Genomic DNA, 26863 nt, shown 5'->3' with positions numbered 1-26863 from the left:
AGCCTGTGTATTTAGGTTGTCACTTTGTCAGTGTTCCTCACTCGGTTTTTGAGTCATCCCTGTTGAACTTGCCTTGCGGGCCCTTGATGTCCTGAGCTACGTCTAGTAAGACTGTTTTAATTTCCTGTTGCTGGTTGCCTTAATGTCTATTTGTTTTCTCCCCTCATGGAGTTTTCTTTACATGTCTATTATACTGGTAAAATATATTGTATTCCTCATTCTGAGAAGAACTTAAATTGTCTGTTTTGCTACCTAATTTTTTTGAGAAGAATCTAATTTTTCTTTTTTTTTTTTTTAATAAATCCTTGTTTTCTGGATTCCCTCTTTGAGTGTTTTCGTTTGAGTCCCCCTCAACTACCCCTGTGGCTCAGTGGTACTCACACCAGAGACCCAGGTTCAAGGCCCGGCCGTGACGCATGCAGTGTTTCCAGCAGCACAGAAATAAAGAACAAACTAAGTAAAAGAATAAAATAAATAGGCCTGCCCTTGATTATTTTTTTACTTAAATGACAAATTTAGATTACAACATGATAACACTGACTGAATCCTTTATAAGAACCAGCATAGGCTGTTTTTCCCAATTATGTTTCTTTCTTCTGTCAACTAAAAATATCAGGCTACGTCAAATCCATTGTTCCATGGAGAATCTGCATTTAATGAATGCTCCACTGTTATTACTAGATTACAAAACCTTTTTATATGTTAAATAGACATCATTATTTTAAAGATTATGTTTTGAGCGTCTGGTGTTCTCTTCTGTGCTTTTTCCCTCTCTCACTCGCGGTTCATGTGCACGCACTGCGTATGATGAAAGACATTGACTATATGTACCAAGGTTATTATAGTTAACGAGAAAAACAATTATTTTCGTTTTTTCAAAAAACTACAACTAGCTGAAACTGTATTGTGTACATACAAAACTAACTAGAATTATAACAAAAACCTTCGTTTTCGTCTTCGTAAATGTATTTAATGCATAATCTTACTGTAAGCCTTTTAGAAGTAAATATTTTTACTCCGCGCTGCAGGTGTTTGACCCCTACGGCTCCTCAGAGTCTGTAAACCTGCTGCCATTGGCCAGATAGAGCCGGTTCTCTTCCAGTCATCCTCGCTGTTGCTCCCGCAACAAAAACGAGAGGACATGACAGCAGCACGGTGACAGCCTTAAATACAGAGACTTAAAACTATTACTTTAACACGTTTGTGCCCAATAATGGGTTTTATCTCTGTATCGCGAATGAATTTAACTGGCTCTTCTACGTGAACCGGCTGAACTAGTTCATCTAATCAAACTGAATCATTTGAAACGATTCGCGTCTCCGGTAAGCACTCGTCCACAAACTACCTACTTTTTAACAAACCTAATACCCCCTCTAACTCTAAATAATCCAATATATATATATATATACACATACACACACACACACACTCTTATTCATTTATCAAAACAGTAACGTTACACTGAGATCAAATTTGAGAAGCGGTGAACCGATAATACTGCGCATGCGTGATTCAGTGAACCGAACACAAACAGTACATGACAGCCTGCTGTGACTGAACTAAACATGAACAACTGCACCGCGGGTAAACCGAGGACCTAAATGAGGATCTGGAGAAAAAACGTAAGTTTCTTTCATAACAGAAAATCGTAATGGAGTTTAAATAAGCGAATCTTGCTTCAGTTGGGTTGCAAAACTTTACTTTCATAGATGATGGTGATGTTTTAACTGACTGAAAATACTATTGTTGACTGCATAATTTTAATATGTTGAGTCTTAACATCCGCAGTAAATATCTGAACTTTCCATCACTACTGTGTATCTTACCTCAGAAGCAGCCTTCACACATATTGTACTTAAGGCTGCTATCTTGAATTTGAGGATGGGTAGATGGTAGTGGTCATGTATCCTCTAAATACAGGTTTCAAAAAATGCATGGCTGAGTATTTATTATACAATATTTATTCTGATGATTTTATATCTTGCACCTAACAAATATCCTTATTTAGAAAAAAAAAACTAAAATGAATACTGAAACTAATAAAAACTCAATTAAAACTGAGCAATTTCAAAATATAGAAACTAATAAACACTAGTAAATCTGCCTCTAAAACTAATAAAAACTCACTGAATTTGAAAACAAAAAGTCAAAACTAAATTAAAACTAATGAAAAATCCAAAACCATTATAACCTTGATGTGTACGCGACGGCATATGTTAACAGTTTTGTTGTTTCCATATGATTTTGCATGCGTGTTTTCTAGCATGCCTCAGTTTGGTGCGGAGTTATCATTATGCAGAAATCAATCATTGGATTTGTTTGATTCGTAGATTATATAGACTATTAAAATGGATATTTTATAACGATTAATAACTGTCATTTTCCAAATGGAAAAAAAGTTGATTTGCTGGTTGAACACTAAATGATCAAAACTATAGCCCATTTGTTGTGTTTATAACGCAGACCCAGGGGGCGATCAGCATCAGCGCTGGTTTGCCATCAACCCGTCTCAATCTGCAATATTCTTCCTCCATTTTGCTTCTTTGGCAAATATTTCTGTAGGCACGTTAAAGGGCCGATCACACTGAATGCTCTTTTCCGTTATAAAAACGCGATGCTCACCACACTGCCTTTTATGTTGACCAGAATAAAAAGAAGCGCAGTGCTAGGATTGTTAGTTCACTAGGAAACGACTGAATCAGCTGAGTATTGATTGTGTGCGAGCGTTGCTGTCTATGTTGTTATAATTGTCATATTCAATAATATTGGGAATTTTAAGATTTGTAAAGTCAAACAGATCGGGATAACTTGAAACAGCGACCACTAGTCTCTTCTCCATCATTAAAAGTTCTTGACAACAAAAACACTGCTGTCACCTCAAAGGAAACCCCACCTCTGCTTTTATTTGATTGAAGAATGAAAAAGACGGGACTGATGTATAGCTCGAATTTTTTTCGCTCAGAGTGGCTTATTTCAGTTGCGAGCACACAGCGTGCAACAGCAAAACCGTGAGGCGCGCAGAAACACTCGCGGCCGATAGTAAACCATTCAACAGATGCCCCTCTCAACGCAAAAGCGTGTTCACTATGATCAGCCCCTTATGCAGCCAAACTTTAAAAATATATAAAATTATATTTTTAATAATTTAACTGATACTATTAATCGGTTAAAAACGCACCCTTTCGGTTAACGGTTAATCGGTTATTTTGAGCATCCCTATTTAATACAATGCTTTTAAAGTATAAAAAGTACATTTTATTTAATTGTTAATTCTTTTGATAATAATCTGCTGATTTGTTCAGAGTGATTTTGACTTCGAATCCCATCATGCACCTCACACACACACCAGTTCCAGTTCTCTCCCTTATTGCACACACACAGCTGGAAACGAATCATAGACTGATTATATTCACCTCTCGCACACACAGTGCATAAATCATTAAACATTCGCACATTTTTAGTTAATATTATTGAAATGAATACAAAAACTTATATATGGTATAAAATATACAATACTTAATAAATATATATTTACATTTAAATAAACTCGATGATGGGTTAAAAATCTCCAAATCTCTGTGTGTGCAGATTTCTGTGTGGGCCTCTTCATAGTGTGTGTGTGTTTGAGTGTGTTTTGTGTCATGGTTTTGCATAAAGCGTCTGCTAAGTGAATAAATGCTAGCATCTCTCACCCTTCAGCATGCGCCCACAGCAGGTTCGGCCCCAGAACGATTGCAATGTTTCCTGGAGTCATTTTATTATAATCCTGATACTCGTTCATCTTGGCAAGAAATTTGATTAAATACCTGGAAGACAAGCAAAATGATTCATACACAGCAGAATCACATCACTGACGGCAAATACAAACCAGTTCAAATACACTACATGAAACATCTACTCATAGACATCACCTATATTCTGTAGAACTGTGGGTTAACTATGCTTATAATCAGGGCTCGACATTACCTTTTTTGATCACCAGCCATAGTGGCTAGTAGTTTTCCAACATTACTAGCCACTCTGCATTTTCACTAGCCACAATTTTGTTAACGGGAAAATATTTTTATATGCAGAAATATGACTTTGACATGCTAAAATACTTAGATTTGGTGTTATGTCCACATGCCTCCTCATTCATTTCATTATTTGTGTGTCGTGTATGAGCATATTGGACTCACTTGAAGTTGTTGCTGTTTGCCACTGGCAGCCTTTCACACGTTGACAACAAAGCCTGCAGACGCTTGTCCTGATCCACAATACTGCACACACACACACACACACACATACAGAATGAACACAGCAGCACTCTGCCCATTACTGCTCCTCTTAAAGTCACACTGACTCACTTTGATGCCTGAATCCAGTCCTCATAAAGGTCAAAGGTCAGCAGAGGTTCAGGCAGCTCCCGCAGGTATGACTTCAGGGCACCTGCACCACACACACACACACACAGATTTACAGGTGCACACACAGAAACATACAGAGACACACACAGGCGTACAAACACACACACACACATACAAAGACATACAGAGACACAAATTTGTACAGATGCACACACACACACACACAGACGTACACACTGAAGTAACTCATGGGCATATTGCAGTGATCAACACGAGCTGAATCTGAAATCTTGGAAACTGGGCGCCAAATAGGCTGATCCCCTACAACACACTCACAAAGACACTCGTGCGCACACACACGGATGAACAGATGCACACATACACAGATACACATGCATGTACAAATGCACACACGTACGGATCCACACACAGATACACACACAAGTACAAATGCACGTGCACACACACAGAGACACAGCCAGATGAACAGATGATAACACATACGCACACACAGAGACAAAGCCAGATATACAGATGCACACACACACACACACACACACACATAAACACACAGAGACACAGCCAGATATACAGATGCACACACACACACACACACACACAGAGTTGAATCTCACCAGCGATAGCGTGTGGATCTGCAGAATATTCCTGATAGTCCAACACACCGCAGTCCAGAGACGCCTTCAGCTTCTTCAGCTTCGACGCAGATGGAGCAACTCGGAACAAGCCCTGACACACACACACACACACACACACACGCACACACACACACACACATTTGATTAATTTATTTGTAATGACTAATACTAATAAAAGCAACACAACATCCAAATACTCATAAAGAGCTCGTGATGTTTCACAGTACAAGCAGCAGATACAACCATTGAGTTTCTTTTGTGTGACAATATTAAAACACTCAGTCAAGTCTGCGCATAGCAGTGAGTGACTAGATTAGGGATAGAGATGGCATCGTCTTCTCCACACGTGAAGACTGCCTATTATTGCAGACACAGGACAGTACTTTGCTATTTGTTTGGTTTTTTTTTACTGAGTCCTGCAATTTGTAGACCCCTCACACACAGTTTATGAACGTGCCCTAGGCTACTGTAGATTAAAACCTCTAACTTTGTGTTGTAACCACACGCTTTCAGAGCATTTACTAATGGCTGATATTTCAGCATTTTTTCTGAATAGCACAAATCCATGTGTGAGTCAAAACAGCAGCCTACTTCCATAATCAGGATGATTATCAATGCTTCATCCACAACAACAACATCAGGGGTGTTTGGGAAATCTCTCATGACAGTACTCAGAACATGTGGTGTAAAGTACTTAAGTAAATGGACTTCGTTACTTTACTTAAGTATTTTTTCGGCTACTTTGTACTTGTACTGAGTATTAAAAATATCAGCAACTTTTACTCTCCACTTGACTATATTTTTGACTGAATATATGTACTCTTTACTCCAATACATTTGAACGGATGCTTACCGTTTCTCGTTACATTGTGATTGTGCGCGACAAGTCGGCATCTTTATTTACCAAATCTCACGGCAATTCGTAACTTTTTGATTTAGTGGTTAATGCGTATGAACTCGTACGATCTAATTCGTACATTTTCGTACGATTTGCTCATCCCCTAATGACGGTTGGGTTTAGGGGTGGGGTTAGGTGCCACGCCTCCTTTTTAAAATCGTATAATTTCGTACGAATGAACTCGTACGAATTCGTACGAATTAGCCACTAAACTGACAAAACGTAAAATACTTATGTTTTCTCGTGAGATCAGGCTGGCTAATTTGTTGGGTGGACGAGACGATATCGCCATCTGCAGGGTGCTGAAGGTACTGTATGCTATTTATGAGCTAAATCGCGTGAACGTGATTCAGCAGCTTGCCTAATACCAGATGTGACATGACTGCAGCCAGTGATGAAGCTGAAGTCGGCACATCAAACCATCCATGGCCTTATCTGAAAGAAATGTTTTCATTTGCCGATATGCAGAATGGCTCTTACAGGATGTTTGCTTGCCATGAACCATGAAAATAAGTGCTTTTAAGAATTTAACTACTAACATTGAAGTAAGAGTCTATTTAATGTCTCTAATTTAATGTGAATTTAGTGCTTTTAATACAGTTACTGGTATGGCAAAAACCAATGCGACATGACATGACTGTTTTAGCTTAATTTTGTGTGCAACTGAATTATACATTTAGCATCAGGTGCATTTAGCTGTGAGTTTCTGATGTATTTTTCATTGAATTTATTTGTAGTTTACTAAGTTGAAAAATAACACTGCTCCTCTTTGTTTAATTTAAATACAGAGAAAACAATTAATCAATTGAAAAACTACTTAAAATAAAAGTATCGCCCCCCCTCTGAGACTGAGGTGAATCACATGAAAGTCAGCTCTGATTTTTTTACTATGTTTTACTACATTATTTTTTTTAATTGTTTGTGCCTTTTTTGAACATTTGAGTTTGACTGAGACTTTTTGTTCAATTTTTGTTCATTTATTTTGTTCTTCCATTGTGAAACATTGAGGTGTTTTGAGTCTACATTCAGTACGAGTAAAATACTTAAGTTCTTTTAAAATCGGATACTTTAATACTTTTACTTAAGTCTTATTGGAATTGGTGACTTGTAACTTGTAATGGAGTAATTTTTACAGTAAGGTATCTGTACTTTTACTCAAGTATGGTTTTCAGGTACTCTTTACACCTCTGCTCAGAACACACACACACACACACACACACACACACACGCACACACACGCACACACACACACACACACACACACACACACACACACACACACACACACACACACACACACACACACACACACACAATATAACATTTAAATTCAAATAGGTTATTGAAAAACAAAAGTAAATTGTCTATTTTTTTTTTCTCTTGATTTTTCCTTTTATGAAATTGTATTCATTATTTTTCCCAGCATCATAATTTGGACGGTGATCTTCAGTTTGTTTTGTTAGATGAGCTCCAGATTTGGCTTCAGTATGACTACTCTAATGTACAAGCACAAATAAATTACTTTAAAAATATTAATTAAAAACAGATATCTCATTTATATAAATATCATACATATAACATAAATATACAATATAAGAATTAATACAAATAACTCCACAATAACAATACAATTAATACAATAACTTTATGCTCAGCACTGTATATAATATATGAGGTTAAATATAACAATATTTAATATTATAAGCACACTTTTGCACATTATTACATGCAAACGGCGGTTTTAAAAATCTGTCCTTTTAATTTTCTTGCGCACACTTTAAGTGCTGTATTGATACTTGTACTGCACTATTTTCCTTTAATCTGCAATCACTGTTTATTGTTTTATTTTCACTGTATATTTGTTTGCTGCCAAAACAATAAACTGATTAATTTTAAGAACACTACAATAACTATATACGACACCAGTATTGTGTATGCAGTATAATGCTGTAGGTTGTAACACTACAGTACAGTAATGAACTGTAAGCAGTTTCCAGTGAGTTACCACTACTGCTCTATAGACTGATTTCACACGGCCGCCATTTTTAAAATCAATATCGAGGCTGTGGTGGGAAGAAACCTGGAAGTATTGTTGGGAGTTACATAGGAACGTTGTGTACTTGGCTGTATATCTTATCAGCGAAGATAAAGTGACACTAATTTATAATTTCACCACCCTCCGAGTGACCCGAAGGTCCGTTCTGAATGAATGGTGAAAATAAAAAGGGATATCAGAGCTCATTTTCAGCTAAGTTAAGGGAAATGGCACTAGTTAGCTAGCGTTTTCTTTCCCAAACACACGTTTTAGATGCCATTTATCAAACTGGAGTTAATGAACTGATTCTTTCACTATATTAGACTCGTCATGATACTGAATTAAAAGAAAAACCGTCCATTTCCCGCTAACATTTAAGGCACTGCTTTCTTAAGGCACTGCTTTCTTAAAACAGCGCTGATTGGCCATCGTGTTCACGTGCTCAACAGAAATGCTTGTGATTGGCTGAGAAGGTCATCAGTTCAGCCTCCGCTGTTTACTGAGCACAAACACAGATGAGCCGAGCGATCTGCTTGATGACTCGACAAATCTTCGCGCTCTCGTCTCCGTGTATCTGTATTTGCACTAGGTGAAGAGCGGTAAACTGAGATCAAACACAGATACACGGAGACTGGAGCGCGAAGCAGCCGTGAAGATCAGTCGAGTCATCCGCGCTCAGCGGCGCTTCAATGTTAGCGGGAAATAGACGGTTTTAAAACTTCAGTAGCAGGACAACACTATTACAGACAACACGAGGGTGTGCTACAGTGTTTTATCGCTCACTGGGTAACATAGACTGAAGCAGGGAAGCGTCCCCACGGTGTTTAACTAGTGCCATGAACTGAAGCCTAGGAGGACACCTGAGCATATTACTCTTACAGAGATTGTGTTGTTTGATGCAAAATGCTTTTAATAGTTTAAATTAATCTTACTGAATGATATTAAAGTGATGTTTACACCATTTCTGCATTTTGAAATCTCTGCAACAGCTGGAGGTTTGTAGTCCACAGCATGTTACTGCAATGTTTACAGTGCTGGGCTTATACTTCCGGGTTTCTTCCCACCGCAACCTCGCTTTGGTTCTATAAAATGGCGGCCGTGTGAAATAAGCGTATTACAGTAATTAACTGGCAAGACTGTTGCCAGCTACTGTAATGGTTCAGTTACAGAAATTAACTTAACTACTGTAACTTAACTTACTTACTGTAGTCAAACTATTACAGTGACTAACAGGCAACAGTGTTGCCAGTATTCTACTGTAATAAAGCCCGGTACGGTCTCACAGTGTAGATTAATCAGTCCATGTTTACTGTATGATGACTGAAATGGCCTTAATCACTAAATGCACTACAGAATGTTCACACACACACACACACACACACACACACACACTTTCAGTGTTATACTCACTACTCTTGAGCACTTAGACGGGCTACTTTCTACTCATACCTTCAGTAATATTAATAACAGATACATTTACTCTACATTTCTGGGTACTTTTATTTGAGTATGATTTTTTAGTACTCTGTCCACCACTGCATGTAAACATAATTAAGCTGCACATTACACACAGAAGCTAATCTGAATGAGTGTCTGTCCTCGGTTATAGGCTGAACACAAACTCATTTCAGCGCTCTCCTGCAGTGGTGTAGTGCTGGATCAGTGTTCATGAGTTCTGAATGTTTATGAGTGAATGTTGACCTCCTCCTGCAGGCCGCAGTCCAGCAGCGTGGTCACACACGCTTCAATGGGGAATGCGATTTCCCTCCCGCTCAGAGTCAGGTGCTCCTCCAGAGGTTTACCGTAACACGGCTTCTCCACCCACGACTCTGAAACACAGACAAGACAACAACCAGTAGGTCAGGTACATATACAGGGGTTAAAGCTGTATCATTCATTCACTTTCCTTCAGCTTAGTCCCTTATTTATCAGTGGTCGCCACAGTGGAATGAACCGCCAACTATTACAGCATATGTTTTTTTTTGCAGCGGATGCCCTTCCAGCTGCAACCCAGTACTGGGAAACACCCATACACACTCATATTCACACACACAAGCTCATACACGTCGGTCAGTTTAGTTGATCAGTTCCCCTATAGCACATGTGTTTGGACTGTGGGGGAAACCGGAGCACCCGGAGGAAACCCACACCAACACGGGGAGAACATGCAAACTCCACACAGAGACACCAACTGACCCAGCTGAGACTCGAACCAGAGACCGTCTTACTGTGAGGCCATAAGTGGAGGGTGAGCAAACTCCAGGGTAAGGCTAAGATATGCGCTGCCCTTTAATGCATTTAAAAAGATTTGCGCCCGACCAAGAAGAGGTTTCAACAAAAGCACCGCCTATCAACAAACATCTATTATATTCAACAAATGACCTCTGGTACTATAGTAACGGATTTAACAAGTGACATTTTTGAGTATCCAACCCTTTTGCAAAAATAAATAAATAAATAAAGTGCAAAAATGTGTCGAGGATCCAAAATCATTCACTTGTAATACTTGTAATTCAGCTATAAATATATAATATAAGCATTTTTAAACTGTGATTCAGATACTGAATTTTTTTTATTGAACTAGAAACAACAAAAAAGACAATGAAAATATGCCAACATAAACTAGGTGTTTATTTGCGTTATCACGGGCTGTGGTAAAAGTATTGGCTATTAAATTAGAGGCAACCATTGCAGAGTAAAGCTGATCCAGTAGCCATTAACTAGCATGAGTAATTGTTTGGTTAAATTAGATTAATATTATTTCAAAATACTAATTAAACCATAATTAAAAATCTTGACTTCATTATGCTGCATTAAACACCCCTGTAGAAAACACTTTGAATGCAAAATCATTATCCACCAGTAGGTGGCGCATACAGATCAGTAATGATGACGAGTGAAGAATGTAGATTCAAAAGTACGTTTCTAATGCAACCAAATAATCTACAGGCCTATATTTGATGAAATAAAGTAAAGTACAAGTATATTTTGTTAAAGTTGTTAAAAAAAACTAAAACTTACATTACTAATGCTTTGCTTCTTACACAGCAAGAAGTGTAAGACTCGTGTTGATCACTGCAATATGCCCATGACTTTACACACCTGAAACTTGTCTATAGCACTTGTTCACTGCTGCTCTTATAGTTGTGTGAATTGCTTCCTTGTCCTCATTTGTAAGTCGCTTTGGATAAAAGCATCTGCTAAATGACTAAATGTAAATGTAAAGTACAATTGTCTGTAATATTTTTCAGATGTAATGTAAAACGAGTACTCCAAACGATCGCCTAAACAAGATTACTACACTAGGCTAGACTAATACATTACAGCTACAGAAATAATCCATTTCATTTAATGCTGAAAACAAATTAGACCAGAATAATACATTATACCTCTCTCGTAATACTCATTTGTCATTTTATTAGGTATTTCTTACATCATTGACCAGCAAATCAGAAATGTCCACTGGCCAGCACTTTTGGTTTGGTTTTCAGAGTTGCAGCCAACTCGTCAGTGCAAAGTGCGGAGTTGGACAGTTCCATTTTTGTGCGGAGGGGGGCTTTAAATTTGATTAACAAACTTACAAAAACTAAAGTGTTCTGTATAATCATCAGCATCATATTCCGCCTTACACCCGTTACATGTTTTCAATTAGGTTTTTTTTTGCTGCTATCTCCGTGGTCTCTGGCCAGAGGGAGGCTAAGCCTTCCCCAGCCTTACACACGCTCCACTTATGTGTGAGGCCACAGTGCTAACCACTGAGCCACCGTGCCACCAATATATACTTCATTAAAATGTAATTACTTCTGATTAAATACAGTTTTAAACCATGAGAAACCCTGATTTCATGAGGATGATTCTCACCTTGTTGAGCTTTAATCTGTGGCAGAACGTTTTGTAGGAGCTCCAGAGACTTCCTGTGATACTCCGCCTGAACCTCTATTAGCTGAACACAAACACTGAGATGTTAATTAATAACAACACCAGAAGCCGTTCATCTGAATGAGGATCTCACTCACCGTCTGGAAGTAATTTGCATAGTCAATTTCTTTGGCCACGAAACTGTACATGTCTGCAGAGAGCTGATCCTGGGAAACAATCACACTCCATTAACACACAATTACATACCTCAATATTCAATAACTCATCTCTAATAACTGATTTCTTTTCTCTTTGCCATCATGACAGCTTAAAGTGACATTTAACTAGGTTAATTAGGGTGATTAGGCATAACTATAATGTAAAGCGGATGCTGACAAGGAGGTGCGGATCCAAACGTAAGATTATTATGAGAATGGTCAGGTAGGCAGCAGTGAACACAGGGGCAAACAGATGAACACAGACAATCCAGAGGCGTAGTCAAAGACACAGGCGAATGTTCAAAAAGGCAGGAAGCAGGCAACAAAAACAAACCAACAAACAAGGCGAGGGTCAAAAACAAGGCAGAAAAATGCATCGTAATGTTCACAAACAGTATAACAAGACTCAGCCCAGATATGTGTGTGAGTGCTCTCTTTATAGTCCATGTAATCAGTTCTAAACAGCTTCAGTTGAGTCTGTGTGTGTGTGTGTGTGTGTGTGTGTGTGTGTGTGTGTGTGATCACCGGAACTCGGAACAGGTGTGTGTAAGCGGTGCATGACTGGTGCATGACTATTGTAGTGCATAATGACGGATTTGTAGTCTGTTAGTGAACTGTGTGGTTACCAGTGATCTGCCAGGATTAGATCGCTGGTGATTGTGACAATAACAGGGGTTTGTTCTGGAGACTATCCAAAACAAATATTGCTTAGAACTGCTTTTACTCCAGCCAAAATAAAACAAATCAGACTTTCTCCAGAAGAACAAATATTAGAGGAAATACTGTGAGAAATTCCTGAATCTGTTCAACATCATCTGGGAAATATTCACATAAATTCTCAGGAGAGAGAATTATTTTGTCAACTGTATATATATAAAGTGAGAGAGAAAGTGAGAAGCTCCACCCACTCTGCAGATCTCCATGCGATTGGCCGCCTCCTCCATCTCCTCCCTGAGGGCGTCGGCTTTAGCCCCAGTTGGCGTTTCCTTATTGGACAGAGTTGAGGATTTGGAGGACTGATGCCACCTACAGTTCACAGCAGAGAATGACATATTAACAATAGATATGTCACATAGAAATATATAACAGAACACACTGCCAAATAAGCTATTTAAATATTCAAATGGTGCTTAAATATTCAAATATTTATTGTAAATATAATGGATATTTATTAATTATATTCAAAATAACAAGTAAATATTTATTAAATAATTATAATATGATAAAATGAATATGATTAATATTTAATCAGTAAGTTAAATTAAAGATTTACATAATACGATAATATTTACAATATAATTTTTAATTATACTATAATAGTGAATAATATATAAATAATTCATATTTAATAAGAATTATTGACAGTTTTAATAACTCATTTCTAATAACTGATTACTTTTATCTCTGCCCTGATGACAGTAAATAATATTAGACTAGATATTCTTCAAGACACTAGTATTCAGCTTACAGTGGCATTTAAAGGCTTAACTATAATTATGGTAATTAGGCAGTTAAATATATATTTAATAAAAATATAACAATATAGAAATGAAACAGTATCAGATAATGAGGAAAGATTGTAATTTCTTATTGTGCTTATTTGTGCATTTTCATTTTATTTTATTTTTATATATACATGTATACACAGGTATGTCTTTTTTGAGGTCACATTTAAAATAAGATATACATCAAACCAATGTAACGTCACCGTGTGCGAGCAGAATCCATGTCCAGGACCAGTTTGGCTAAATGTTTTCTTTGCTTTTGAATGTTGGGGATTTCAACCTTTAAAGAACGGATACAGAAACAGAAAGAGCAGAGCAGTCTTATTGCTTTTAGAAAACAGCACAACAACAAATATAAACGATTCTGAAATTGACTTTCACAAGCTGATGGAAATCACAGCAATAAGGTCGCTGGGTCGAGTCCCGGCTGGGTCAGTTGGCGTTTCTGCATGGAGTTTGCATGTTCTCTCCGTGTTGGCGTGGGTTTCCTCCGGATGCTCCGGTTTCCCCCACAGTCCAAACACATGCGCTATAGGGGAATTGATCAATTAAATTGGCCGCAGTGTATGAGTAGTGTGTGTGTGTGTGTTTGTGAATGAGTGGGTGTTTCCCAGCACTGGGTTGCAGCTGGAAGGGCATCCGCTGTGTAAAACATATGCTGGAATAGTTGGCGATTCATTGTGCTGTGGCGACCTCTGATGAATAAAGGGACTAAGCTGAAGGAATGAATGAATTCTAATGCAATAGTCTGTTGTAGTGTGTCTGACCTCAGAGAGTGTGTACAGCGGCTCCACCACGTCCCGCTCGATCTGCAGCTCGAAGAGCAGAAGCTCCTGAGCGAGTCTGTCTTGAGCTTCTCCACAGATCTTCAGCATCTTACTGCACACACACACACACACACACACACACATATAGATATATTTATATAGATATATATAGATATACATATATATATATATATATATATATATATATATATATATATATATATATATATATATATTAGGGGTGGGCGATATGACGTAAAATTAATATCACGGTATTTTTCCTCTTTTGAACGGTGACGGTATAATATCACGGTATTACTTTCAATAGCAAAATAATATACATCTCAAGGAAGAACAGACAAAAGAAAGTCTCACTTCTATCACTCTTTAAAAGTTTTGGTTGGGTCATTGTAAATGCTCAGTCTCGTTATGAGCTGATCTTCATTTCTCTGTGTTGGTGGAATAAAGCAGGCGAGTCAGCCGCACCAATTTATGAGCAGACAGAGCAGGATTCTCATGATGACCACCGGCGCAATTCCGCTCTTTGTTATGAGCCGTAGTTTCAGTGTAAACTTAGTAAAGGTGAGTTTCTTTGGCGATGATGTGTACAGTGTTAGACTTTATATTTAGCGGACATTTGCGCTGAACACGCGGTGAATGCAACGCATCGAGATTCGGGCACCTTCTCCGAAAACACTCGCTTGATCTCAGCTGGCGGATCAACATTTACCTCATGTCATGATCGCTGTCATCTGCGCCATTATTATTATTATTATAACTTTAGGTGAGGTTTGCAAACCTGTGCACTTTTCACTCTTCAGCCGTTTGCATTTCCTGCAGTAACAAAAGCTCCCTGTTATCTGACAGCGGGAAGCGTTGAGTGACTGACAGCTAATATGAACCAATACAGCAGCAGGGTAGAGCGATTCAGCAAGTTTATAGAGAAAATCAAATCAGATTGCACTACAACCATTATATTCAGACACACAAATGCTCCCAAATATATTATGAGGGCGCATAGATTACATTTCGGGCGCTCATGCGACCAATATGGTTGCAATTTTGAGCCCTGTAGTATAAGGACATGTATTCAGACCACAACTGAGCGTTTGAAGAAAATTGAATGCCTTATTATTTAGAATTAGCTATTATTGATGTAAATGCAGCCGTTCAAGGCGCATAATTGATTTATTACGGTATTGACGGTATTAGAAAATCCATGTCGTGGCGCAATGTCACACCGGTGATGACTATGACACCGGTGTACCGCCCACCCCTAATATATATATATATATATATATATATATGAAGTGACTACTGATCTTGAAGCAGAAGAGGAATAAAGCCTTTATTTATTATTATTTTTAATTTTTTACATTTACTGTGTTGTTTTTATGGTCATTAGGTTGTGAAAAGCTGAAGCGTTTGTGCTTATTTTTGTATGTATTTGATATTTTTTCTGCACAAAATGTTAATAAATATATTTGCCAACAGAAATGCTTCAAATGACAGCGGTGTTGATCAGCGCGGCTGCTTTGTTTACAGTGGAAATTCAGAAAAATGCTGAACTGAATTATGAATTAAGTGAATTGTTACATGCCAAACTATTGCAGAAGGTTTTTCTTCTCACCCGAGCAGAGAATCATCACCCAGAACTGCAGCTCCTTCAACCAGACACTGAGCCAGAGACGTCAGAGGAAGCTTCTTCTGTCAACACACACACACACACACACATATGCACATACACACACACATGACCTCGTGCACAATGTGTTTTTGATAATGCTCATATGCACATTAAGCATGGTCATATTTCAATCTAAAGATGTAAATTACACTTGTGCACAGATCTGAGCAGTGTGTGTTGGACCAGAGTATGTGTTGGATGAGTGTGTGTATGTGTGCTGAACTCACTGAAGGCGAGCGTACGGAGCGTTTGTCCACCTCCACACACTGCTGACCCTGCAGACACGCACTCAGCTTCTTGTGTGTGCTGTGAGACACCTGCTTGACCAGCTCCAGACGCTTCTCCACCTGCACACACACACACACACACATAGATATACTGCAGGCACAAACACACACAGATATAAACATACACACCTTAAACATACACTCTTGCAGATATGAACACACACACTGATATATACATGCAAGCATGGACACACACACACAGATATAAATATATATATATATATATATATATGCACACATACACAAACAGATATATACATGCATGCATGCACAGACACACACACACAAACAAACAGATTCACATGCATGCATACACACATGCACACACACACATATACTGACCTGCAGCAGATCATCACTCAAGACTTCAGTCTTCTCTGCCCTGTGGACACACACACACACACACAGAGTGAGCATTCATTAGTGTGTGTGTCACTGATGATCCTTCTGTAAACACACTCTTGAAGAATTCCCCGTCACACACACTACACTGATGTTTACACTGAGAGAGAAAGAGGAAGAGCAGGACGATCTCAGCCGTAATGAAGTTTCACCCCATGACCAAAACTCACTCATGACACACACACACACACACACACACACACACGCACACACACACACACACACACACTCAAACTGATGAATGAGACACATTTCTGCCAAGTGATGTCATTTTATGATGGTTTCTGATTTATTTCATGTGCAATATTATCAAATATTTATGCATTACAGAAGATGTGTTACTGATTTTAACTCATGACGCTGTTACATTTTCTTTTTTTACATTTATTTCAATGGGAAAAAAAAAAATATATATATATATATATATATGTATATATATACATACATACATACATCCATACATATATACATACATCCATACATATATATATATATACACACACACACACTCATAGATGCTTGTGTAACCTACTCAAATATGTGAGTATCAAATATTGCTTTATTTTTATATGTAATTGAGAGTTTCTTATTTAATTTTATTTGTCAGAATATATGTATTTACTTATATATATTCTTACCTTACTTGATGCACAACATTTGGGCATGTAAAATAAATTATAGATGTACATGTTTATATTTAGAAGGTATTTTCTAAACACCGGAATTGATGTCAAGGCTGACTGACGTCACTTGCACGCCAGCTTGTGGTGAAGACAGGAGAGACGTCTTTAAATTGAAAGATTTTATTTGTTGTTATTATTCTAATCCCAATAATAAAAGTGAAGAATATATATATATATATATATAATTTTTATATTATATGCAAAACATTTTATTCACAAACAAAAAATTCTTAAATCCTCTCCCTCATTTTTAAATTGAAATTGATTCCTTGATTAAAGCTTTACGTTTACCGAACAACAAAAAATTCCGCAAGTTAGATTAGATTAGATTAGATTCAACTTTATTGTCATTACACATGTACAAGTACAAGGCAACGAAATGCAGTTTAGGTCTAACCAGCAGTGCAATAGTAGCAAGTGCAGGATACAGGTATAAGTTATAAAGTGCAGTTATAGAAAAACTATGGTAATATTTACAGATGGATGTACTATCAACATTATATACAGGTTGTATTAGCTATGAACAGAGATTTGCATAAATGAATATATGTACAGGATACTATTAATAATCAGGAGTGGCAGATAGATAAACATAATTACAAATTACAAATGTCCATGTGCAGTGGGTGTGTACAGTTCAAGTAAGTGAATCAGTGCAATGAATATGTGCAAACTTTAAATGTGCAAATGTTAAATAGTGCAGTGATTGTGAGGAGTATAAGTTAGAGGAGTGTGGGGGGTGTATTGGGGGGGCAAAAGAGTCAGTGAGGGGCAGAGTTCAAAAGGAAGACAGCTCTGGGGAAAAAGCTGTTCCTCAGTTTGCTGGTTTTTGTCTGGGGGAGCCTGAAGCGCCTGCCGGAAGGCAGGAGAGAAAACAGTCTGTGAGCAGGGTGAGAGGTGTCCTTAAGAATACTGCGTGCTCGGCGCAGACAGTGTTTCTTCTGGATATCCTCAATGGCTGGCAGTGTAGTCCCTGTGATGCGTTGGGCAGTTTTCACCACCCGCTGCAGTGCCTTACGCTCAGCAACAGAGCAGCTTCCATACCAGACTGTGACGCAGTTGGTCAGGATGCTTTCTATTGTGCAGCGGTAGAAGTTCACCAAGACGGCTGATGAAAGCTGGTTCTTCTTAAGTTGCCTCAAGAAGAATAGGCGCTGATGAGCCTTCTTGACCAGGCTGGAGGTGTTGGTGGTCCAGGAAAGGTCCTTAGAGATGTGGGTCCCCAGGAACTTGAAGGATGAGACAGGCTCAACGGCCATCCCATTAATGTGGATGGGATCATCCGAGCCTGTTCGTCCCTTCCTGAAGTCCACAATGAGCTCCTTGGTCTTGCTGGTGTTAAGGAGCAGGTTATTGTCGGTGCACCAAGTGGCCAGATGCTGTATCTCCTCCCTGTAGGCAGTCTCATCATTATTGCTGATTAGACCAATCACTGTGGTGTCATCTGCAAATTTGATGATGGTGTTGGATCTGTTCACAGGCCTACAGTCGATGGTAAAAAGGGAGTAGAGGAAGGGGCTCAGCACGCAGCCCTGTGGTACACCAGTGTTGAGTGTGACGGTGGTGGAGCAGATGTGGCCTGATCTAACATTCTGAGGTCTGTTAGTCAGAAAGTCCATAACCCAGTTGCAGAGAGACGCGTTGATATCCAGGTCTCTGAGTTTGATCAGTAGCTTAGAGGGTATGACAGTGTTAAATGCTGAGCTGAAGTCAACAAACAGTATTCGTGCATAAGTGTTTTTATTGTCCAGGTGAGTGAGGACAGAGTGCAGTGCTATGGAGACGGCATCTTCTGTGCTCCTGTTGCCACGGTAGGCAAACTGATGTGGGTCCAGTGTGGATGGCAGAGAGTCTTTCAGATGTGCCAGGACCAACCGCTCAAAGCACTTCATGATGATGGGTGTGAGTGCTACAGGGCGGTAGTCATTCAGGCATGTTGGGCTGGAGTGTTTGGGCACTGGCACAATAGAGGTGGTTTTAAAGCATGTTGGCACAGTTGCTAGGTTAAGTGACAGGTTGAAAATGTCTGTGAACACCCCAGTGAGCTGTTCTGCACATGCTTTGAGGACGCGCCCAGGGATACCGTCTGGTCCAGCAGCCTTACGCACATTGATCCGACTCAGTGCGGTGTAGACTTCTGAGGAGGTGAGTGTGATAGTTGAGTGGTCGGTTGAGGTAGTGTTCCTGGTGTAGGGTTCTGTATTGTCTCTTTCAAAGCGAGCATAAAAGTCATTTAGCTCGTTCAGGAAGGAGACATTTGTGGCTGTGGGGGTAGACTGGCTGGGTTTGTAGTTGCTGATGGCCTGGATGCCCTGCCACATGCGCCGAGGATCAGAGTTGGAAAAGTGCTCCTCTAGCTTTAGCTTGTAGCAGTGCTTGGCCTTTTTGATGCCCCTCTTCAGATTAGCCCTGGAAGTGCTGTAGGCCTGTGCATCCCCTGATCTGAATGCAGTGTTGCGTGCCTTCAGCAGGAGGCGCACCTCCTTGTTCATCCATGGCTTTTGATTAATAGAAACTTATGAAAATATCACCAGTAAGTTAGTCTTTAATGATTTCTGTGTTTTTTATTTATTTATTTAATTAATTTATTTATGTAATTGTGATCTTCCCCTCTCTTTATTATGTTTTGTCTTTCTATTATTTATTGTTTCTTGTTGTTCTTATCACTTTGTAATTGTGTGTCCTTGTGTTCCAGTCCCCTACAGGTTACTTCTCCATTTATATTGTACATTTCTTATTTTCTAAATAAAAGTTTATTTTAAATAAAAAGACAGGAGAGACGCATTTCGGCTGTCTGCTAACTTAATCCATCCAGCCAATTCTTTATATAATACATGTCTCAAATAGTTTTGCTGCATTAGCTTACTGACATTAGACTGATCCATCACGCATTGGAAGTGGAGAGACTCGTTGCATTCATTCTGTTAAGATTCCTGCCAATATGGATGGGCGCATCTTATCATTCAATCGTGGAGGATTTTCATAGGAACACATACACTGATCACATTCATTGAACTACATTTGACATTACATTCAAGACTTTGAAGTATTCACACATATATTGAAATGGAGACTGTTAAAAACTGTATACTTCTGTATAATTAGATTTTTTTTTTCCAAAAAGAGCTGAATTGCTGTGAATATAATATTGTATTTAATTAATTTATTTTAGTTGGTTTTAAATACCTGAGTAGGTTTTCATCAGGGCTGAAAAGCAGCTCAGATACAGAACAGAACATTCCAAAACAGCAAACAAACCCCAAAGTATTTTCTTGTGTGTGGGTATCTAACTTTATTTGAGCAGTTGAAGGTTTTAATATGAGTGATATGCAAGTGTAGACACTCATTTCATGAACACATTGTTTTGTGGGTGTGAGATATCCCGAACCTGAGATCTCAAGTATATTGTGGTGTGAATTCAGATATAATCTGGAAAGCTCAGACCCAGGAGATATTTTCCCCTTTTCAGTTAAATCACCTTGATAGGTGGGTTACACTTGCTTTCCATACAAATGCCTACACACATTCACACAGACACAAGCACAAACATACACAAACATTGACATTAGGGTTGGGTCGATACAGGTTGCCATCGCCGATGGCTGATAGACATCACGATGCTGATCTGGCTTCGCGATCCTCCGCCCTGCTCACGGAAAATACACACTGAGGCCCAGTTTACACTAATACATCTTAGCTTTAAAATGGCATATTAATAGAACGAATACGATCCACATCCACACTAGCGTTTCATCTAGCATTTCTGAAAAGATCTCCCTCTACACCGCTAAAACCCACATCACGTGACCACACACACACACACACAGGCACGCGCTGCATAGCAGACGTCTGAGCTCCAGGCAGTGAGTGAGTACACAAACCCCAGAGAGCAGTGCACGTCAGACAGTTTATCAAGGATGTAGCGCTGGATGGCGTCTCATTATAGTTGTTAAAGGTGATATTTAATAGATCTTGTCTCTATCTAACGACTCTTCTATCTGTTGAATCTATCAGGTAACACATCACAGCGTCAGTACACTGCATTAGTCTTTGGCTTTCACACTTGTACACAGTCATTTTAATGAAGACCTCAGAGACTCTTGGTTGGTTTCTGGTGGTTGTGCAGCTTTTTTACCGACCAAGTGTGTTGATGCCATTATACCGACACAGATCACTATTCATGCCAGAGTCCCACGGAAAAACTAATTGACAGGTGGTCAACGGGTGCGATCGTTCCTCTTTAAAATAGACTGGAAAAAGCGGTGCTCATGGATGCACAGTCCTGCTACGCTCAAGAGCTCAAGGCTCTTTGTAAGCAGCAGCGGTTGCCACTTTCACTTTAACCACACTTTGAACAGATTATCCATGTGCGTGCGATTATGGGATGTTTTTCACCTGCTTTCTTTTGCTTACAGTTATTTTATGTGGTTTAATGATCATCCTTTACAGTAAACTTGCTTTAATAGGAGATGAACTTCCCATTTGTATAGTTAACTGGTGATCTGGCAACATTAGCCTGGACAGACTGCAGTGAAGTTTAAGATGCATGAGACATTTTTTAAATGTCAATTTTATTTAAGAACATTTGTTGTTGAATAAGTTATATTTTGCTTGTTTTAACACATTATTTAAAATTTGTTGCAAGGAAATAATTATTTTGGTGTGGCCAGAGAAAAAAGTGGTAAATCCTTAGTGTTGAGCCCTAAAACGTCATGTAAAATACAACTAATTGCAATGCGACACCATGAAAGCTCAACCCATTTGCTCATGCTCACTGAGCAAGGTCACAACACAGAAAAAGTTAAGGTAACACTTTATTTTGATGGTCCATTTGAGTATGAGTAGACTGTCTGCTTAATATCTGTTGATACAGACATTTCACTGACTACACTGAAAACAAGTGTTGCATGTAAAACTGTTGCAACCAATTTATTTGGGCTGAATTTAAACAAACAAATTAAATTTAATAATGTTCAACTTAATTTGTTTGTTTAAATTCAGCCCAAATAAATTGTTTACAACCACTTAGCGTAAAAAATTAGTAAACCCAAAGGAATCATCTTTAAATAATTTTTTTCAGTGTAACAGAAACTTTGCAAGTACATGTCAACTTACACTAACCCTAACCCTAACCTACCAGTCTACTTATAATCTAATGAGAATTAGCTGCAGTGTTACTTAAATTCAACAAACGGACCATCAAAATAAAGTGTGACCAAAGTTAAACTAATGAGGCATGTGGACATTACTTTTAAATCAAGTAATTTTAGCATGTCAAAGTCAAATTTCTGCGTATAAAATAGATTTTCCCAACAACAAAATTGTGGCTAGTGAAAATAATGAGTGGCTAGTAACGTTGGAAAGCTACTAGCCGCAGTGGCTGGTGATCAAGAAAGTTAATATCAAGCCCTGATTGTAAGTGGACTCTTAGGTTGGGGTTAGGGTTAGTCCAGGCATGGGCAAACTCGATCCTGGAGGGCCGGTGTCCTGCAGAGTTTTGCTCCAACTCTAATCAAACACACCTGAACACCCTAATTAGTGTCTTCAAGATCACTAGAAAGCTACAAGCAGGTGTGTGTGATTAGGGTTGGAGCAAAACTATGCAGGACACCGGCCCTCCAGGATCGAGTTTGCCCATCCCTGGGTTAGTCAGTGGTGGTTCTAGGGGGGAGGGGGGTTGCCCCCATGTCAACAAGCTTGGCCCCCCTCAATTTGGACGTGTATTTTTGTGTCAAAACGCCACAGAGAAGCGAGATCAGCCATCGGTGGCAGACTGCGGAGATATGACTGAGGCCTCTCTCACGCGCTCTCAGTGTCGCACACACTCACTCTCTCGGGCACTCGCTCCCTCTGCTTTCGTGCACACTTGCCCTCTCTGTCAGCGACAGTGCTGCGTGCATTAGCACTGCATTCGTCAGACGTTAACCCTCAAATTGACACAGGTAGTAAGATTTAACTTCAGTCATGTTCATGTTGTGAAACTCTCAAAATGTCCACTGTTGATGATAATAGACTTCTGTTTTCAATAGTGATTTTAACACTTTTAATAGAGGAAGTCCTCCACTGCAGAGGCCATTATTAATCAGAAATCTAGTGTACATAGTTTTACATTAGGAAATGCAGTACTGAATTTACAAACAATCAGCAAGTACTGGAGTACAGATGACCAAGTGCAGTTTTCAGTCACGCTCATGTAAAAGTAATACTCAACTCGTTTAGTTGTGCCTTCATTCATTTTTGATTTCCGTCGTGTAAAGCACGAGTCTTCAACACATGATTTATTTACAATATGTTTTTAAACAATAGTTTAACTAACTCATTTCTAATGTCTGCTTTATTATCTTCCCCATGCTGACAGTCAGTGCGTAATATTTGACTGGTTATTTTCCAAGTGTTGTATTCAGATAAAGTCCCTTTAAGTGTTTTATAGTCTTTAATTCAGATTAAAGTGTAATTTAAAGACTTAATTAGGTTATGTTAACAAAGAAAGCTGGAATAATTAGTCAAGCTATTGTGTAACTGATTGTTACGTGGGTCTGTGTTGTGTTTAATTCATATTTATTTATTGCGGATTTGTGCTTGTTGCGCTTCAGTTATAGGAGGAGTTTCCTACCCGGCTTGTCTAGTATTGGATGACGCCTATGACGTCACGGGGATCCCCACAATATAAGGCTCGGTTCAGTGTCTCTCTCTGACTCTTGCTCTCCAGCAGTTTGGTGGTGGCTTGCGCTCAGGCGGTCTGGCTGGCGGCGCTCCGCATGCCAGGCGATGCATCTACACGCCGCTCTCCTTAGAATTATGTTATTGTTAACCTTTTGTTAACTAGTTTGTTTATTTTGATACTTTGTTTTCATAGCAGGTAGTGGATTATTTTTCATAGTCACGTTTTGGTATTTATATAGTTTAGTGAAGGTAAGCAGTGGCCCGGAAGACTCACCTGTTTTTATTCCTTTTACGGGAGTCGTAGGTAAGATCTGTCCATTTAAAGTATAGTCAGAGACCTGTTTCCTTAGCTGCCCTACCTGTCTATTTGATTTCTGTTTTGTTAATGTTTTACTTATTATTTCTGTGAATTAAAGCGTATTGACGGAACGTCAGTTTATTAATTCAGTCGTCTGTGTCTTTCGTATGTTCGGCTCAAACCTTGGTTCTTGTTGTTTGAGCCAGTGTTGAGTGTTGGGCCGTAACACTGATATAAAAAAATATACATTAAATATTTCTTAATGAGGCTAATAATACTGACCTTAACATAGTTTTGTTTTGTTTTTTTGTTTTTTAATTAAAAACTGCTTTATTCAAGAAATAAACAATAAGAAATAGGACTTATTATGACTCCAGAATAATTATTTTTTTAGGAAACACTGTGAAAATGTTCAGAAACATGAATGGGAGGGCAAAATAATTTGACTTCAACTGTAGACTTATCTAGGGGCTACACAGTGGCGCAGTAGGTAGTGCTATCGCCTCACAGCAAGAAGGTCGCTGGTTCAAGTCTCAGCTGGGTCAGTTGGTGTTTCTGTGTGGAGTTTGCATGTTCTCCCTGCGTTCCCGTGGGTTTCCTCCGGGTGCTCCGGTTTCCCCCACAGTCCAAACACATGCAGTACAGGTCAATTAAACTGTCCATAGTGTATGTATGGGTGTTTCCCAGTGATGGGTTGCAGCTGTAAAACATATGCGGTTCATTCCGCTGTCCCTGATTAATAAAGGTGAAGGAAAATGAATGTAGACCTGAGTGTAGACCTAAGGTTTACAGGTGCAACAATGTGCCTTGATGTACTTGAATGCTAGAAATGTGTGATCCTACACCAGTGCAAAGCTACTTGTCAAATAAATGAACAATATTATTAATATTATTTTGAGTTTAAGTTATTTAATTATCTTGTTTATGAAGAATTGTTTAAGTAGTTTGTTATGTATGTTAATATGTGCCCCCCAAAAGTACAAGTGACCCCTGCCCGCCACCAAACCCCCCCCCCCCCCCCCCCACAGTTACTCTGATCTAGAACCGCCACTGGGGTTAGTGTAAGTTGACTTGCATAGTCTCTTCTAGTCAGTTAAATGTCTGTTGAAGGAGCAGAATCAACAGATATTAAGCAGACAGTCTACTAATACTCAAATGCACCATCAAAATAAAGTGTAACCTAAAAATTCACACACATAAACAAATAACTGAGTACATCTGCATTCATCACACTGGTGAGAAACAGTGGAGAAACTGGATGAATGATAACACTAAAGCTTAGATTTCTTTTACGCATTTCCTTTTTATGAAATAGGACCCACTATAACAGCATTCACACACCTTCCACATCCTGAAGAAGCAAATAACCAATAAAACTGACGCATCGACCGCTGATAAAGCTCTGAACACTGGAGATCAGCAGAAATAAAGCAGAAAATCAAGCCTCTTACTCAGGAGGAGCTCTCCTCTTACGCCTGCTGGAGATCTGGAGCTTTCTCCTCCACAGAGCCATGATGGCAACACACACACACACACACACACACACTGAGCAGAGAGAAGACACTGAGCCAGGAATGAGACCAGACCGACAGGAATGACAGGAACGCAACTGTCTAAACTATAAACTCATCCCTCACAGCTGATTGGCTGATTGGTATGTTGATCCAGGATCATCAAAGGTATTATTGATCCAGGAACATGCAGTATTGCTGCAATTACACTAACCTACACACACACACACACACACACACACACTCAATAACTCATAAAAAATACATAAAGACACACACTCTTATGCACATACACACACAAATTCATACACACATTCACAGTTTCTCACACAGATACTCACAAACACACTCACACACACACACACTCTCTCTCATTTACACACAAACAAATGTAAAACACACTGGAGCATACACACACCCACTCAGTTACTCACGCACAAACATACTGATGCGCACACACAAGCACATGCATATTTATACACACACACACACACACACACATACTCACAAACACACACACTCTCTCTCACTTACACACAAACAAATGTAAAACACACTGGAGCATACACACATACTAACACACTCAGACATGCACACACTCACTCAGTTACTCACGCACAAACATACTGATGCGCGCACACAAGCACATGCATATTTATACACACACACACACACACATATACTCACAAACACACACAATCTCTCTCACTTACACACAAACAAATGTAAAACACACTGGAGCATACACACACACTAACACACTCACACTCAGACATGCACACACTCACTCAGTTACTCACGCACAAACATAATGATACACACACACACACACACACAAACACACACATTTTTTTCTCTCTCCCTCAGTTACTCACTTACAAATACGTAAAGACCCCCCCCCCACACACACACACACACACACTCCCTCTCTCCTGCATTTAATCACTCACACCTACACAAAGACATACTCACACACACTAGCAAACATAGACACGTTCACACACACACACACACACACACACACATGACAAGAAGAAACAATTCAATTT

General features: G+C 39.0%; 1 protein-coding gene across 1 annotated transcript in view; it reads right to left on the bottom strand.

Moving 5' to 3' along the window:
- Nucleotides 1-25833, bottom strand: part of arhgap44b (Rho GTPase activating protein 44b) — a 42334-nt gene extending 16501 nt beyond the window's left edge. The window contains exons 1-14 of the mRNA XM_056469044.1: nucleotides 25755-25833; nucleotides 16600-16639; nucleotides 16198-16317; nucleotides 15914-15990; nucleotides 14284-14395; nucleotides 13720-13796; nucleotides 12920-13037; nucleotides 11952-12020; nucleotides 11797-11878; nucleotides 9637-9764; nucleotides 4982-5093; nucleotides 4347-4428; nucleotides 4179-4259; nucleotides 3693-3806 (exon numbers count right to left, since the gene is read on the bottom strand). Coding sequence (XP_056325019.1) covers nucleotides 3693-3806; nucleotides 4179-4259; nucleotides 4347-4428; nucleotides 4982-5093; nucleotides 9637-9764; nucleotides 11797-11878; nucleotides 11952-12020; nucleotides 12920-13037; nucleotides 13720-13796; nucleotides 14284-14395; nucleotides 15914-15990; nucleotides 16198-16317; nucleotides 16600-16639; nucleotides 25755-25816 — 1274 coding nt within the window. The 5' untranslated portion in view covers nucleotides 25817-25833. The remainder of the gene's footprint in view (nucleotides 1-3692; nucleotides 3807-4178; nucleotides 4260-4346; nucleotides 4429-4981; nucleotides 5094-9636; nucleotides 9765-11796; nucleotides 11879-11951; nucleotides 12021-12919; nucleotides 13038-13719; nucleotides 13797-14283; nucleotides 14396-15913; nucleotides 15991-16197; nucleotides 16318-16599; nucleotides 16640-25754) is intronic.
- Nucleotides 25834-26863: the final 1030 nt, after the last annotated feature.

The sequence above is a fragment of the Danio aesculapii genome, chromosome 12, assembly GCF_903798145.1.
Source record: "Danio aesculapii chromosome 12, fDanAes4.1, whole genome shotgun sequence".
Taxonomy (NCBI): Eukaryota; Metazoa; Chordata; class Actinopteri; order Cypriniformes; family Danionidae; genus Danio; species Danio aesculapii.
The sequence above is the reverse complement of the archived record's forward strand: the minus strand, read 5'-3'. Positions and strand labels throughout refer to the sequence as shown.